Here is a 17,540-nt window from a genome sequence, read left to right as displayed (position 1 = left end):
TTCTAGGTGTTGTTCTAAATGTTTTACATCTCTGTTGCCCAGTATGAAACCTCTGGCCATATGGGGCTATTTAAATTTGAACCAAATCAGAGTAAATACAAGGGGAAAAATTTATTTCTCAGACCTCCCAGCTACATTTCAAATGCTCACTGTGGCTAGTGACTGGACAGCAGAGAATAGACTGTTTCCATCATCGCCCTAGGTTTTGTTGGATAGTGCCTCCTCGGAGGAGCTCATTTCATTTTCATAGCAACCCTGATAAAGTGGGTACTGCTTTCCCATTTTGCAAATAATGATAGTGAGGCACAGAGAGCTAGGCATGGCTTGTCTAAAGCACACAGGGCTAGGATTCAAATTGTGGCCGTTTGAGAATTAATCCTCAGATTAACTGTCCTGCTGCATCGCTGGGGCTCATTAGATGACTGGAACTCCTCTATGCAGTCCACTTTCACTGGAGTGCAACTGGTGGAGGAGGTTAAACCTTGGTAAAAATCGCATCATTGGATGCTTTAAGACTCATCGAAAAGAAATTCTGAGCCAAGAGCTAGGTCTTTCCTGTAAAATGTAGGCTTGTATTAGCACAACTCCTTCCTTGGAAGAAAAGAGGGAGCTAGATAATACCAGATTAATGTGTGATATCTGTAGAGCAGATCATCTAAGCTGCCGGTGCCTGTTTCCCAACAGTTAGGAAGACAGTACTCACTCCACAGGACTTGTGAGGATCTGGTGAGGTGCGACATAGATGGCACTCAGCACAATGCCCAGCACCTGTTATGCTAGGTGAGCAGCGGCAGCTGTCACCACCATCATGCCTGCCCCATTCTCCAATGGCCACTGGGGTGGGAAGCTCCATGGTGCATGGTGACGCCTTCTCCTGGAACTGCCATGAAACCTGGTTCCAAACACCGTACACTGGAATTAAAGAACACCAGGAAGGCCTGGGGCAGAGAAGATGTCCCCTTTGTCCCCTTTGGAAACAAATCTACATTTAGTTCATATACACAATGCTTGTAAATTGAGGCAAGTGTCTTTACTCCTCTGAGCCTTTGTTCCTTAAAAAGTGGTCATAATCATACCTATCTTGCCCGGTAGTTTCAGTAATTAAATGATCATCTATCTATGAGCCTGGAGCATTGACACTTGGTAAATAATAGCCATAATTACTAACACTTGTGAATGATTTTCAGCTTATGACTAAAAAAATGTCTTTGAGTATTTTCTTGCCCAGATGGCATGGACTGACCCAGAGGCTGTGTTAAGGGCAGAGACAGAACAGATTGTCATCCAACACCATCACCATTAGCACATTGTAAATTAGTGTCTGAACCCTAGAAAATCAGGGCAAAACCAGCTGAAGGGGCATTCATTGTGGGGCACACATGAAGCAGTGGTCTGAGGTAGAAGTTGCTTGACACTCGCCCACACCCTGCAAGCGAAATGTCCACCTGCATGACCTGAGGTGACCACCCTGCCCAGGATGCAAAGCAGAAGGAAAAACAAACCCGCAGGTTCCCAACTGACCAAGACACCTTAACCAGAGTTGGAGGAACCAGAAGACACTGAAACACTCAACCTAAGAATTTGGGACTTCAAATGGAAAACCTGGGCACCCTAAGCCAAAATTGCTGATTTCCAAAGATGTGGATACATTGGATACATTATTAAAAGTATCTAAATAATTATACATTATTGAAAGTATCTAAATAGAAATGAGCCCTGAAAGAGTGTGTCATGAACCAACATTCTAGTTAACCCCAATGTGGGAGCATGGGGTCAAATACAAGAAGAAAGCAACAAAAGACAGCTGGAAAAAGTGACAAAAGTGTGAAAGAATTGTGACCTTTAAATGGTAAGGATGGGGGACATCTGGGTGGCTCAGTCAGTGAAGCGTCTGCCTTCGGCTCAGGTCATGATCTCAGGGTCCTGGAATCAAGCCCATGTTGGGCTATCTACTCAACGGGAAGTCTGCTTCTCCCTCTGGTTCCGCCTCTCCCACTTGGTTGTGTGCTCTGTCTCTCTCTTTCTCAAATAAATAAAATCTTTTAAAAAAAAGGTAAAGTTCAATAAGAATACTGAACTCTGTTCCATTCTTTTAAAATGCCTTACAAGACACAGTGATGTTTACCCAATTTCTTCTGCTCTCCTCCCATGGCTGATAGCTCATCGATGAAATGCAGCCACCCTACCTCTTATTTTACTTCTCTTTGTTTTCCTTTATTTCCACTGGGCTACTGTACTGATGGCTCGTCTACCTCGTAAGATCCAAGTTAGGTTGCAAAGACGAGCCCTGCAATGGCACGCACAGCACTTGTGCACCTGGAAGCCTCCTGGAGCTCATCAGCTTCATCTGGCTCTCAGCATTGCCTGTTTAAGGGACAGACCTTCCCAGTGGATCCAGGTTTTGTGAAGGGCTGTCCTCTTCTTTGGAACCTAATACACAATTTACTGAAGAAGTGAAGTGTGGGATCCTGGGAGTTATCTCGTGACCTGACATAATAAAGGCTCATTGTGAGAAGAAAGAACTTTATGGGAGTCAGCCTGAAATGCCACCAGTAAATGTGCCTCATTTATTCTGCACAGCACAGGAAGCTCATGGAAAGGAAACTTTGAAGGAACTGAATAATCCTAGGTCAGGACTGTCAGATGACCGGATGGAGAGTCAAAGGGCCACAAAGCCATCCAAAAAAAGTGATAGGAGATGAAGATCTAGGTAAATACCTCCTTAAAAGACCAAGTTTATCTTTTAAAATTATTGGTACTCAAGCTATGTTATTTCATAGAAATAAGTGTCCAATAAAAACAAATATTTTAGGGGCACCTGGGTGGCTCAGTGGGTTAAGCGTCTGCCTTTGGCTCAGGTCATGATCCCAGGGTCTTGGGATCGAGTCCCACATAGGGCTCCCTGCTCGGTAAGGAGCCTGCTTCTCCCTCTCTGTCTGCCTGCTGCTCCCCCTGCTTGTGTTCTCTATGTCAAATAAATAAATCTTAAAAAAAAAACATATTAGTGATCATCGGAGGATATGTAATCACTTAAATGCCTGGCCACTGTGACTTTGGTTACTGAATTGACTATTGTTGAGCTATTTTATTTTATTTTTAAAGATTTTATTTATCCATTCATGAGAGAGACAGAGAGGAAGAGACGCAGGCAGAGGGAGAAGCAGGCCACCCACAGGAGCCCGATGTAGGACTTGGTCCCAGGACCCCGGATCTCTCCCCGAGCAGAAGGCAGATGCTCAACCACTGAGCCACCCAGGCATCCCTTGTTAGGCTATTTTAATAATCTTAAAGATATCTACTGTTTACCCTGTTTAAACTCTTCTCAGGTAATTAATGTGGGCCCATTTTGCAGAAGGGCAAGTCAGAGGAGGTGACTTACTTTTGCTTGATTGCTGAGCCAAATTATGAAGCTGTCCAAGATGATGTAGCTGGGACTAGACAGAGCTCTTCCCCCTAAAGCACAAGGATTAGGTCTCTTTTTTTCTGTAAGTGAAAATCTACCCAGATGCCCCAGAAGGGTGTGGCTAAATATGTTCCATTAGCACTAATGAAACAATTGACTATGTTACCTTTTGTAAACAATAAAGGAAAAGTTTGGCTAAATTAAAGTGTATAGGGCGTCAGCTAATAATACCTTTCTTTCCTTGAAATCTACACTATAATTAGGCAGGTCCACAAGATGGATAAAGGAAGCCCTATCAGTTATATCAGTTGAAACGGTTCATCTGTTTGGCAAACCATAGGCAGAGAAGTTTAAAGCAAGTGAACATGTCTTCTCAGCCTAGGAAATACAACTTAGATTGTGATCAAAGTACTAAGTGCTAAGATTTAAGGAGAATCTCCTTTTTCATTATTGTGAAGAGGCAGTTCTGCATTTGGGTCACTACATCTTTTAGGTTATCAACCAAAAGGCAATTAAAATCTGCAGTAATCACAGTCAGTGTAGAAATGGAAACACTAATCAGATATGACCTGCTTATTTTCCCTTCCATTAAAGGAAAATGTCACTGGGTAGAACTGTGTGTGTGGTAAGTTGTGAGACTTATATGTCCCTAAATTGTTAGCTCAGGACCATCTTGGTAAATGACAAGCTTATTAGAAGTTCACAAGTGGCATTGCTACTGAGTTGTGAATGTTTTCATCTCTTGTCTATGAAATGAGGCTCCCAGGGTGGTCCCCAGAGGACAGTCATTCTGGATGCTGTGCAGAAGGCTAGGAGGAGGACATAGGGAGAGTGGGAAGGGCCAAGCAGAGCCACCACAGACCATTGGTCACTTGGCCATCTCTTTTCCTAAAGGCAACCTCTCTTTAACACTTCCTCTTTGAAGTAGAAAGTGCTGAGCTGAGTCTGTACCGTCATTATGCCTGGACATCTACCCCACCCCATCCCAAGCCAGGAGATGGGGATGCTGGTGTGCCTGCTTCCTGGGGTGGGGTCTGCTAAAGGGTGTGGGTATTCTGGCTTTTAAGTGGTCCAGTGTTCTGGGAGGCCCAGTGCACTCCCAAAAGGTACCATGTGATTTCAGACCATGGAGCTCATGCATCTGCCCACCTTGGCAACACTCTCAGTCTGAAATACAGACTTGCTTCTTCCTGAGATGTTTTCAGATGGAGAGGCTGAGCCCCTACCAGTATAAAGACACCTGACATGGCCAAATAGAAACTCTTAAAGTATGAGATAATCAGACTGCAGAGAAACTTGGTTAATAAATCCATCATGTAGGCCCCTAGTGAGTGCCGACTTCCCAGACAGCCACATATCACATTCCCATGTCTAATTGCCAATCTCTCTAATCACATCTATTACAACTTTAATGTTAGGCTGTACATGCTTTCAGGAGGAAATGGCTGTTAGTGTCTAAAGAATTGTTGACAGGCCTTGTATTTTATGATGGATAATGTCAGAGAATTACCGGAATGTATAATGCATGGGAGCAGGGAAATACTCAAGTGCTCCTTGTGATCACTTTCTGCATGTCTTGGGGACACTGAATTGTTGCTTTTGTAAAAACAGCCTTCCCGTTAATTATTCTTGGTTCTGGTAAACTAATCACAATTCTAGCAACCCAAGATTACCCTAGAACAAAATAATTAAAATGTGATACTGCTTTGCATCTTTGCATCTTTTTTTTTTAAGAGAAATCACTTTATAATTTTTTTCTGACTATAATATATGTTCATCATTAAAGCAGCTTTAGGGAGTATTAAAATAGAATTTTTAAAAAGTAAAAATCATCCACAATCCACCATCTGGAGATAAATGCTTTTAACACTTTGTTGTATACCCTTCTAGGTTTTGTCTCTACTTATATAAATGCAAAAATATGACATTATATATACAGCTTTTAATATGCTTTTTGACTTAACCTATTGGAGTATTTCCTTATCAGTAAGTACACATCTACCTTATCATTTGTGGTAATTGAAGATTTTACATGTAGCATGCTAACCTTTTATCGGCAGACATTCAGATTACTTTGTGAGATGGCTAGCTCTCAAAAAAAGAAGATGCTTTTTTTTTTCTTTGCTTTCTACTAGTTTTCCTCTTTTAGCTTTTACACATACCTATTTTAAAAGATGTATTACCTATCCAGCCAGAGATAGGACCCAACAATTCATCTCTGTTTCCTCTGCCCCTCACACTTGTGCTTTCTCTCTCTCTCTCTAAAATAAATAAATCTTTCCAAAAAGTCCTAATTCTCTGAAAACGATTAATAAGATTTTCTGTCACTTTCAAAAATAATTGCACTTTTTGTTTTGTTTCTACTTTGGTTTTTGGGCTTTTTAAAAGATTTTATTTATTTAGAGCATGACTGGGGCCATAAGGAGAGGGAGAGAGGGGGGAAAAAATGGAGAGGGAGAGAGAATCCCAAGCAGACTCCATGCCAAGCATGGATCCCAATGTAGGGCTCAGTCTCATGACCCCGAGATCATGACCTGAGCAGAATTCAAGAGTTGGACACTCAACCGACTGAGCCGCCCAAGTGCCCCCTTTTTGCTTCCACTTTGTCATAGTGTTCATTCTCTTTACCAAAATATTTCTAGGAGTGCCTGGGTGGCTCAGTCGGTTAAGTGTCTGCCTTTGGCTCAAGTCATGATCACCAAATCCTGGGATTGAGTCCTATGTCGGGCTCCCTGTTCAGTGGGGAGCCTGCTTCCCCATTGCTTCCCCACTCTCCCTCTGCTGCTCCCCTTGCTTGTGCTTATTCCCTCTCTCTCTCCCTCTCTGTCAAATAAATAAATAAACTAAAACATTTATTTATTTACTTCTGGAGTGGTTATTGAATGCTTACACTCCCTAGAAATGATGTCGTTTTTCCTGGTGCCCTAATTCTTGGAGATTCTCAACTTACCAGTTGAATTTCTTACATACATGTATCAGTAGAAATAGTCAGGTCCTACAACATAAAACAATTTTTTATCTAGGACTGTTGTGAATTCAGAATAATGTCAGTATTCATTTTCAGAGACAGCAAGTTTCCTTTCTCAAAGCGGATATTTTGGATTGAGAGTTGATGGCCTAATTAGTCTTGGACCTTCTTTTAGCTTCTTGTAGAGTATTTTATATTGTTTCTAAGTAAAAAGTAGGCTTTACTGTCCCTGAGGGTGCCTTGCTCTGCCTAACTCTATTCTCTGTTCAGATGCTTCTCTTCAGTGCACATGGAAGATAAAGGCCAGCAGAAAACACTTCTGTTTGCTTTTATATTTCTGTCTTTGGAGGTCACTAGAATTTCTTTGCTCTCTCATTTCCATACTTAGAATATGTTCTGTAAATACTGGAGGGTACGACTCAGTAAACAACTTGGGTGAATGTTTACATAACTGTTGGCAAGTATTTACATAAAAACAATGTAGCTAACATTTATCGAGTGCTTACCGTACCCAGACACTGTACATGATTGCCTTTTGCTCTTGAAACAAGGCTATGAGTTAGATAATGCGGTGATTTCAGTGACAAGATGGGGTTCAGAGTTAATCCCAGGTACTGTCTGCCTTCTCAGGGCTTGTCCATTCTGGTCTTGTTTATCCTACTATGTTCAGATCTTCTTCAGGCTTCAGTTTCTTAATCTTGAAATAAAAGGGGTTGAAATAGCCAGCTGATTTTTGAAGGTTTCTTTCACCCTCAACTTTTTGAGTCCAGGAATCTGCCTAGAAAACCACCTGCCTGCTAGAAATCCCCTCCTCCTCTTACATTGAATGTTGATGCTTATAGCCTTCACCACTGGCCAACCTCCATTTTCTCCATGGCAGTGCCTGTGCTGTAGGACCTGTGGTAAAGCGACCCACGGAGTCCCCAGGAGGCCACAGAGGGCCCTGTCACAGAGCATTGGGATGCCATGGTCTGTTCAGAGCTGGGTGGCTCTTGTCGCGTCACAGGCCTTGCTGAAGGCACAAGAGAGGGTGGCGGGACAGGCTACAGCTGTTCTGATCGTTTGTGGCATGAGAGAACCTACCGTGAATGGGTTATAACTTATTCATGACTAGAATCTAAAATAGCTTCTTATAACTAATTCACAGCTACCACGTGAGTGCTAGTGTGCTATTTTTTTAGACTCTAAAATTATTACCCTGTTTCCATAAGCTGTGTGTTGAGCGAAAAGATAAGTCTGCTTTTGATTGCCCAGGAAGATAGAAGTTTCCCATTTTTAAATGGTGTGACCCTTTCGTATCAAAGCCACTCCATTGCTTTTAGTCTAAGAAATGTGGTACAGGCACACTTTGAAATATTGCTTCTGGCATTTCAAGGAATTATGGGATGAGGTCATGTTCAAACCAGTGCTGCCGTGCTTTTTGATTAATGCAATGTAATTCTTGTTGAGACCTCCATTCGCAACATTAGGAAGCCTTGTCAGATTATCTGAAGCTGGTCTGTAATGCATGAGTTCAGATGTGAAGGAAGAATGGAAGTTCATTAGGCAAGAGGGTGGGGAATACTTTTCCAGGAGAGTTCCAGATGGAGGGAACAAGCCAGCAAAGTCTCTGTGTTGGGGGAGGGGTGGCAGACCAAGTCAGGGAGGACTACAGTGTGGAGCCCCAAGGGGACATTGTGGGGTGAGGCTGGGGAGAGCAGGCCAATCAGGCAGGCCCTCTGGCAATGGAGGCTGAATCCCAAGAGCATTGCATGGATGCAACATGATCAGAGCCGTGTTTGCAGATGAAGATGTAGGTAAGATCTGTGTGTACGCTTAGGAGGGATGTTGAAGAAAAAGTAGGTGTTTAAAAGGTGGCAAAAGCAAGTCTGGTTCTAGTTCCTCCCCATGGTAGCACCAGAGCTGCTCCTGGCAGCAGGACCAAGGTGCGGCTTTTTGGCCCTGCACAGACTCATTGCTAAGTCAGCCTCAGTGGAAGAGGGAGTGTGGCCCTGGCTTTCGGAGTAGGTATATGGCTGGACCCCCTGGACCAGGACACACATGCAATGCTGTGTGTGCCTTCTTCCTCCCCAAGCTGACTTAGCCATTTCATGAAGGCTCCAGCTAGGCCCAGAATGTCCTGCCCTTAGCCAGTTTCCTGGAAAACTTCACTGGCGAGCCTTTTTGCCATCCTGGATGGTCAGTGCCCTTTGGTCATTGTCTAACCTGGAGAGCAGAGAGCCTGTGGGCCCTGGTGAGCCCTAGTGGGCCCCAGTAGCAGGCTGTCATTTTGCCCGGGTCTGGTGCAGCTGGAGGAACAGTGTACTCCCCGTGCTGAGAGGCCACTGTGAGGTACCCTACTCACTTCCCCGCCGTGTCAGAGTATTAGCGATGCACACATTTGGAAAAGTGTCTGATTTTCTGTGTGGAATTGAGACCTACCTCCATCTTCAAGATTCTCGCCCACAGAGCCTGAGGGCCCAGAGAAGCTGCAAGGCTCAGATGCAGCATTCTCTGATTTGTGTTTTCCCTTGTTGGTGGGATATTCCTGTTTTTCCTCAGGGGAGTATTATAAGAACAAACAACGTAAGTGATAGGAGAGCACTTTGTGCTTGTACAAGTGGAGATGGCCCATAAATAAAATTATCATATCATCATTTATACATTAATGCCCTGTAAGAGAGGAAAGAACATTACTTTTAAATTAGGATGAGAATTGGACTCGAGCTACTGACAGGCTATTTGTCCTCATGCTGCCACAGAGCAGCCTCAGTGAGGTCGGAGCTGACGTCTCTCCAAGGACCTTCATTAAAAGCGTGTTATCACCAAGAGATGGGGTCAGCATCCTTCCCCGCTCTAGGAGGCAGTCTTGGCCAGGTCTCTAAAACCTGTCTTTAGAATTCAGAACAGCAAGCCTTTGTCAAGCACTCATTTGCTGAACACGTAGAATGAATAGCAAATTAACAGAAATTTACTACCTAGTGAATTTACCACAGGGAAAAAAAAATGCATATGTGGCTTAACCTCCAAATTGTGGTCAAGGTGGCCTATTCAACAGGTCTCCCTCCGAGATGCCTGTGCCCGCTGCTTTGGCTGGAGTTCTCCTGGCAGAGGTGTGCACGCCCTGGGCGTGGGCCCTGCCCTCTGGCCAACCCTGTGGCTGGGTCCTGGAATGCCAGTCACGTGGAAGCCCATCATCTGCAGCTAAGGACAGTATCTCTGAGCAGAAAGGGGGGGCAGTGTCCAGGCCGTGCTGAGCCAATAACTGAAATTGCTGACAGCTCCCAGTGATGCTTGGAAATGAAATCGGATTCCTCAAGACAAACACCTGCAATACAGAGAACCCACAATTTGTAGCAAATGCCCTTTTGACACAGAAAGTGCAGTGTTGTGCAAAGCTGTGCTCTGTGAGTGTCGCCCTCCATTACTGGTTGACACACCATTGAGACAGGATGAATGCCTTTGCTCAAGCAAGTTGCATTATTCATGGGTAGTAGATGCCCTGTGTTTTTATGTTCATCGATCATGCTGACCTTTTCAGGGATGCGTCATGAATGCTCCTTCATGTCTCTGACTCCCCAAGTGTCTCAGAGCTTCTGAATTAAGCCTCCCAGGACCACTTTCCTCTCTTCCTCCAAATTAGCCACACCTCTCAGCTGTGTCTCCAGAGCCTAAACAAGAGGCTTCCGTAGCTTCATTCTTGACAATTTACTGGAAGGATTAGGTCATGACACGGAATTGTATGTCACAAGAGCTAAGGATAAGAAATTTAAAGCATGGCTTTCTGGTAAGCTCCAGCAATTCCTTGTCATTGAGAAGTCAGTGATACTGTTAGCCTTTTGAGCAGATGGAAAATGATTAGTAGCTTGGATGCCATTTGGAGACGTGACTTGTTTCTTTGGGCCTAAGCGGGCCTGCGCTGTTGGTATGTATCCTACAGCTGGAGGGTGCCCTGCACGGATAGTGTCTCTTCACTCAGGCCTGTTACATCAGCAGAATGTGGAGAAGGAGAGAGTGCCAGTCAGGTGAAGTGCTACAGGGTTGAAAACCCCTGTCCTCCCACTGTCACGGCCCCAAATGGAGTCACCATGGCTCCCTTGCCAGCTCTGCATGTTATATGGTCACAGTCTTCCTGTTCACCTGTGTGTCTTCCCAAGACTGTCTGCCCGTGACAATGGAAAGCTTCAAGGGCACATTCTTATTTCTGTGCTTGCCACGGTGAACTAATAAATTACAGATTGATTTTTTTAAAGATTTTATTTATTTATTTATTCATAGAGACAGAGAGAGAGAGGCAGAGGCACAGGCAAAGGGAGAAGAAGGGACCATGCAGAGAGCCTGACGTGGGACTCGATCCGGGGTCTCCAGGATCACGCTGTGGGCTGTAGGCGGCGCCAAACCGCTGTGCCACCTGGGCTGCCCAAATTACAGATTTAGTACAATTCAAAGCTGCTGATTCACTGAGGCAATTAGAATGTGAAGGCTTATTTACATCAGATTTAAATGTGTTACAAATAAAATGCAGTACCACACCATCATTGGAACGGGGTGGCCACTGAGGTTATATTTTTACTTCCTGCCTTGCCCCCTCTGGTAGGTTATGGGCACATATCATCTTGTACTATCAGTGCTGGACAAAGGTTTTGAAATTTCAGTGTTTCCTGTTTTCTTTGAGCAAGGCGTGCCTATAAAGTTAGCATCAAGCAGGACGGCAGAGGGGGCTCCTTCTCACAGGAGCACACTGGCCTGCCCCCTCTGCTCCTTGGCCTGGCTGGCTCCTGCATTAGAGTCAGTGTCTTGCCTCCAGACCACATGCTGGCCAGTGACATGGGCTCTCCAGAACTCTGGGGTCCCAGGTATATGTCCCTGCCTGGCCCAGGTTCTGGCCAGGAACCCTTGTGCTTGCAGCAGAGACATGCCTTCGTGGTGGAAACTGGAAGGCTGTTCACAGCTCCCAGTGGAAAAACTCTGTCTGATGGAAACTCCACCCTGGCCTCAGCCGTAGCCAGCTTGAAGTCAAGTTAAAGGCCTGGGAAATCTCATCTTTGTTCCCTAGAACGATCGCTATAATTTACTTAGCCAGTTCTCTCTTGTTGGATTCTGATTCCGGTCTTTTCTGACTGTGAACTGCACTGTAATGGCCATTGTCATGGCTGTCTCTTTTCACACAAAAATAAATCTTGTCCTTTGGTCGATTCCTAGAAATGAAATTGCAAAGTCATAGGGATAATATACTCCCAGGCTCTAGACAGACTTTGCCAAATTGCCCCCAGCCAAGGGGAAGTGGCTAACACTGCCACCAGATGCTGTGCTGTGTCCCCCCACTACATCCCTCCCCCCAGAATGTCCTTTTGTTCCTCTGTACCTGTTCCCTGTACTCTCCCTCTTTCTGGCTTGCCTGCCACACTCTATTTCCTCCTTAACTTTCCTTTGGAGCAAAGCCTGGGGCCCAAGGACATCTCAGGAAGCTTCTCTGTGAGTGAAGACACATATCTTGAATTCCAGTTATGAACTTTTCTTAGCTCCATAGCTGGGGTGTAAATATGTCACTTGCAAATCCCAGTGATGGGTGTCACCCAATGTGGTGATAGTACCAGAGCCGTTCACAGACTGGAAGCCCTTTGAGAAGTGGTGTCTCCTCTGGGAGGGCTCTTTGGCATAGCAAATGAGGAAAAATGCCCTCTAAGGTTCTGCATTTGCAAGAATAATTGAGCAAATAATCCACATTTAGTCTTTTGCATTTTTCAGTGCTGTGCAAGGCGTCTTGAATTTCTTTAGTTGCTTTTCCAGAAAGCCCAATTGACTTCACATTTCTCAAGTTACAGTAAAGGCAAAGAATATGAGGCCCTGAGTGAGCTGCTGATGACTGAAGCCACCGTGGGTGGGAGGCAGGTTTTAGGGACAGACTCCAGATTCCCATAGTCACCACATGGCCCTTTCCCAAAGAAAGATGTAGGGCTCCTCTCAGCTCTGAAATCCAGGGACTTCCTTCTAGAATTCTCCACGCCTCTTCCTTCTGCTGCTTGCTTTGGCCAGCTCTCAATACCATTTTGAGGAAATGTTCACCTCATTGCCCAGGTGCCCGATTTTCCTGTGAGGATGCTGTCAGCATGTACCCACACTGTCAGGGAAATCTTTGGCAGTCTAGCAGTTTGGGTCACAGTCTGTTGAAACTCAGTGGCATGTGGAAAGACTAGGATTTGGAACCAGGGAGCCCAGGCCTGATGTACCTCTTCTGCCTCTGGAGCCCAGCCTCATGCTGCCTGCAACTCCCCAAAGCCAAGGAGGGCAGACTGCAGGCAGCACCCTCTTCCGGCCTGGCCCCCTCAACCCTTGTTGTCAGGGACAGCCACCAGGGTCTGTTTCTCGCAGGTCATCTGGATGTCACCATGGCAGCCACAAACCTGGAGAACCAGTTGCACAGTGCCCAGAAGAACCTCCTGTTCCTTCAGCGGGAACACGCCAGCACCCTCAAGGGGCTGCACGCCGAGATCAGGCGGCTGCAGCAACACTGCACAGGTACCAGGGCCCCACACGACCTCCTGAGCAGGGCCTCCAGGCTTGCCGGGGCTGTGGAGCAAAGCAGGGCCCGTTGTCGGGACTGTCTCACACAGCAGTTGGCTCAGGAGCTGTGCCAGACTCATTTAGAAGTGGAGTGAGAAGGGATTTCACTCTTCTCTCTGACATGGTTAAGCCCACCATTGCTGGAATCCATTCCAGTGTCTTCCCTCATCTCTTTGCCTAATCGACATGCACCAAGTGTAAAGCTGCAAAGCCATTTCTTGGCATACTGAGGACTTAGAAGATCAAAATGCAATGGTTAGGATTTACAGTGCATTTTGGAACTGATCACCAAAGTGTAACATACAGAGCAAGCTGCTTGCTAACTATGGATGCTGGGGTGTGCCTGAGGGAAGGGAGGGTCTCCCTGAGCCCTACGAAGGATAGTGGCCACGGGTGGTTCCTGCCATTTGCACGCCTGCCACTAATACTGCCAAACCCTGCTCTGTCTGGGCAGAACTCGCAGGCTGATCATGGGAATCAGTTCTGCATTTTTCAGAGCTGATAAAGGCTTTGAAACCTACTGTAAACATACAAAATTAATGTATATGGTTTCATTTTTAGATTTAACATATGAGCTGACCGTCAAAAGTTCAGACCAGACAGGTAAGAATGTCCTCCCCAAAAGTGAATAACAATAGTATTTCCCATTATGGCACATGTTGGTGCCATTTGTTCACTAGCTACATATTTAGAAGAAAATGTATTTGCTAGATAAGCCAGAAAGAGGAGAAGGAGCAGGGTCCCTCCTCCTCTGTCCCTCAAGCCTCGCCCAGGACCTGGCACAGAGCGGGCACTCCTGACACACTGGTTGAATGAGCCACCAAATGACTAGACAGTCCCCAAAGGATCGTGAATGCCTTTATATAGACTGCAGTCCCAGAAATTCTTCCCCCAAGCAGAATCCTCAGGGAGCCCCAAAGATAACATCCTGATGGCATCTGGGGCAGAGGAGCTAGAACTGGGGCCTCTGTGTCCAACAACAAATAGCTTGCTCCCTGGAACTGAGTGAGGATTTGGAAAGTGCAGAATCCATACTGGAGTCAAGATGCCTTTTCCTAAATAGACTGCACAACGGCAGTCATTATTCATGAGTGTGTCCGAGTCCCAGTGACAGACACAGACCTTTCCATGGGTCTCAGTGCATGACCAAGCACTGACTTTTCCATTCGTGGCACTCAGGTTACAGTCTCCTAAGGATACCTTTCAGGGGCCCAGATGTCCTTTTGTCTGTGTGGCAGAGGAGGAGCCTGGAGACCAGAGCCTACCCTATGCTGCCAGGTTCTCTCCCCCCTCACCCCCATATCCCTGGGCCAGGATGTGGGCTTCCAGGGATTCAGGAGAATAGGGTGTCCTGCACCCCTGCCATCCACATTGCAGGAATCAGGGTGTCCTCACATCCATGCCCCGTCCTGGCCAGGCTGTTCAGAAGAAGCATGATTCTTGCCCTGAACCCTCTACATACAGGAGGAAGGAGCTCGTATGCCTGATTCCTCCTCCCCTGGCCTTTAGAGAGCCCCTCGAGGTTCTCAGCCCTAAATCCCAAGGCCACACACCCACCATCAGCAGCAGCAGGGGCCCAAGGTGACAGTGTGTCCAACGTGTCTCCTGTGGGGGCAGTTGGAGAGCTCTCAGCTGGTCCTGGTGGGGGCAGCTCCCCCTCCCAGCACTGGAAATCACTGCTTTATGTTAGCAGTTGAAGAACTTGCTCAGTCTAGGGACCCAGGGTGAAGATACAGGCTCCTGGACTCCCTCTCCTGAAGTTCTGATTCCAAGGGTCAAGGAGGGGACCTGAGAATGTGTTTAAAAAATGCTACAGTGAGGGGCACCTGGCTGGCTCAGTCCATAGAGCCTGTGACTCTTGATCTCTCGGGGTTTAAGTTCGAGCCCCATGTTTGGTGACTTAAAAAAAGGTTTTTTATTTCTTAAAAAGTGACACTATGACTGAGCACTTGGGCAGCTGGGGAGTCTGGCTGTAGGTGATAAAGAGCAGTTGCTGCCTCAGCTCAGTGCACATGCAGCTTTTATGGGGAAAGACTGAAACTTCTAGAAAGGTGGAGGAGGTAGAGCAGAGCTTCCTATAGAAGAGTGGAAATCAGAGGTGCCACTTTGGAGGTGGTGATCCCTGGGAACTAAAGAGCAGCTCTCTGGAGTCTCAGGGAGGCGGGGACAGGTGGACGGAAGAGATCCAAATTGGGAGCCAATAAACATCGGTCCATAGCCCTGGAGTCAGGTCCCCACTCACCCCACCACTACCTCATGTGAGAGGTGCCCGCAGATGCCGGCTCCCTGTCCTGCACAGGCCCCCGCAGCCCGGGGGCATCCCTGAGCGGCTGGTGGTGGGCACACATGGGGTGGGTCAGGGGCCAAGGCAGAGCCCCAGCACAGGCACAGGGATACCCACCACTCTGAGACATGCTGAGACAGAGGGCCTGTGCGGCAGGGAAGGTGGCGGCCTCCCCTCTCTCTCTGCAGCTTCAGAGTTTGTGCTTAGTTGTCTTTCAAAATGGTGCTTCAAATGAAGCAGGCACTTAGTAAATGCTGCCCAAGCAGACAGGGATCTGCTCACTGTTCCAATACCCTGAGACTGCCTGTTGTGACTTGAGCAGTTCTGAAGTGTGGAGGCATTCTTCTGTGCAATGAGCCAGGGCACCGAGAGCTGGAAGGAACTCAGAGGGCACTGGGTCCCCACCTTGGTGAAGGGAGAGTGATGGAGGCAGGGGCAAGATGCCCGTGGCCCCTGGCAGCACTCTCACCCATCCCCGTGCTGGGGAGAGGGGCCAGCCTAGACAGGAGGACTCCCTGCCTCTGCTTGGGGTGGTGGCGGCGGGTGGGAGGGGGTGTCTTAAACCCATCCTTTGGCTTGCTTTTCTAGGAGATGGGTCTTCCAGAAGCAGTGAGCTAAAGAGAAGATGTGAAGAACTGGAAGCCCAACTGAAGTTGCAGGAGGAAGAGAACAACGAACTACTCAAAGAGCTGGAGCAGAAGAACGCCATGATCGTGGTGCTGGAGAACACCGTCAAGGAGCGGGAGAAGAAGTACTTGGAGGAGCTCAAGGTGAAGAGCCACAAGCTGAACATGCTGTCCGGCGAGCTGGAGCAGCGCGCCAGCACCATCGCTTACCTGACTGCCCAACTGCACGCCGCCAAGCGAAAGCTCATGAGCGCCAGTGGGACCTCGGATGGCAGCCCATCGGGGAGCCCTGTGCCGGCTGGCTACAAGCCGGCGCCCCCCAAGGACAAGCTGCCTGAGACGCCCCGCCGCCGCATGAAAAAGAGCCTCTCAGCCCCTCTGCACCCGGAATTTGAAGAGGTCTACAGATTTGGGGCCGAGAGCCGGAAACTACTGTTGCGGGAGCCAGTGGATGCCATGCCTGACCCCACCCCATTCCTGCTGGCCAGGGAGTCAGCTGAGGCCCATCTCATCAAGGAGAGGCCTCTGGTCATCCCCCCCATCGCCTCCGACCGCGGCTCAAGTGAGCGGCACAGCCCAGCCCGCGAGCAGCAACACAAGGCTCATGTGGGGGTGGCCCATCGCATCCACCATGCTGCCCCACCACACACCCAGCCTGAGCTGGAGACGCTGGCAGTCGACCAGGTGAATGGAGGAAAGGTTGTGAGGAAGCACTCAGGGACGGACAGAACTGTGTGAGGCCTGCTCCAGGCAACCCTTCACCCTTGGCTGTCGATGCACTGTGATTGCTACTAGGAAAAACTCATCCACACGTTTTTGTTTTTTTTTTTTTAATTCCCATGCATGCCAAATTTTTTTCAGACCTGTCAACAGATTCTTCTCCTGCTCCTCTTGCCCTCTCACTGACACCAGAATATGATCGTGTCCCTGCTGCAGAATATGTATTTACTAATTGCTGTGGCCAAACACCTGTGTGCCGAATCGCTTGCTTTTAATCCCACTCTGTGTAACTTCCGTGCGCTCGTGGACAAAGCACAGGCCACAGGCTGCATCACTACTCAGCGTTAATGAAATCAGATAGTCACACGCCTCATTATGCAGTCGGAGCAATACATGCCGACCGACCTTGACCCTCTCGCTCCAATTTCCAGGGCAGCCCGTCCGGAGCAGCCCCTGCTCCCACCTGGAGACCCTGTAACCTCCCAACAAGCCTTGCCCAGGGCAGCACCGGTAGCTGACCAGCTGTATGTGTATATCACAGGAACTAAATAAGATGATGTTACTTCTCATATCACCACAATCTGAATGTGTGTTCATAGTTTTTGTTAGTTTTATCCAAAATGTTCAAGATCCCAACAAACTTTATTTTCTAAACCTGCCTCTTTCTGTTTTGTGTCTTTTATTAAGCTATCCGAGGGAGGAGTGGGGGCAGGAGGGAGGCTGTGGGAGGGGCAGAAGCAGCTGGCCCCTCAGTCACTACTGCATTCTCACCCTGTGTCATGTGCCAGGGCTCCCGCCCAGTGGTGGCAGTTTGTCTTCCAGAAAGTGGAGTCCCTATTCTACGGCACTGTCCAGAGCTGCCCCTATGAAGATTGTAGGCTTTCAGGCCCATGGCTGGCCCCTGCCCCTCTACCCTGCTGATGCTCCACCCTGCTCCATCCTTGGAGAGTAAAGCCACTCCTCCCCTCCAGCAGGCCTGGCCCCAGGGTGCCAGAA

The 17,540-nt window shown here is 47.5% G+C and overlaps 1 protein-coding gene across 4 annotated transcripts in view; it reads left to right on the top strand.

Moving 5' to 3' along the window:
* Nucleotides 1-17,202, top strand: part of CCDC92 (coiled-coil domain containing 92) — a 30,911-nt gene extending 13,709 nt beyond the window's left edge. For 3 of the 4 annotated variants that reach the window (XM_041728354.1, XM_041728353.1, XM_041728355.1), the window contains exons 2-5: nt 12,723-12,869; nt 13,476-13,517; nt 15,787-16,508; nt 16,976-17,202. In XM_041728354.1, the coding sequence (XP_041584288.1) occupies nt 12,740-12,869; nt 13,476-13,517; nt 15,787-16,508; nt 16,976-17,062 (981 nt within the window). In that variant the 5' untranslated portion in view covers nt 12,723-12,739 and the 3' untranslated portion in view covers nt 17,063-17,202. Of the gene's footprint in view, nt 1-12,722; nt 12,870-13,475; nt 13,518-15,786 lie in introns of all 4 variants that reach the window. The other variant, XM_041728356.1, reaches the window with a different exon arrangement.
* The last annotated feature ends 338 nt before the right edge of the window (nt 17,203-17,540 follow it).

Source organism: Vulpes lagopus, chromosome 14 (assembly GCF_018345385.1).
Source record: "Vulpes lagopus strain Blue_001 chromosome 14, ASM1834538v1, whole genome shotgun sequence".
NCBI lineage: Eukaryota > Metazoa > Chordata > Mammalia > Carnivora > Canidae > Vulpes > Vulpes lagopus.
This window is presented reverse-complemented; position numbering and strand designations above follow the sequence as displayed.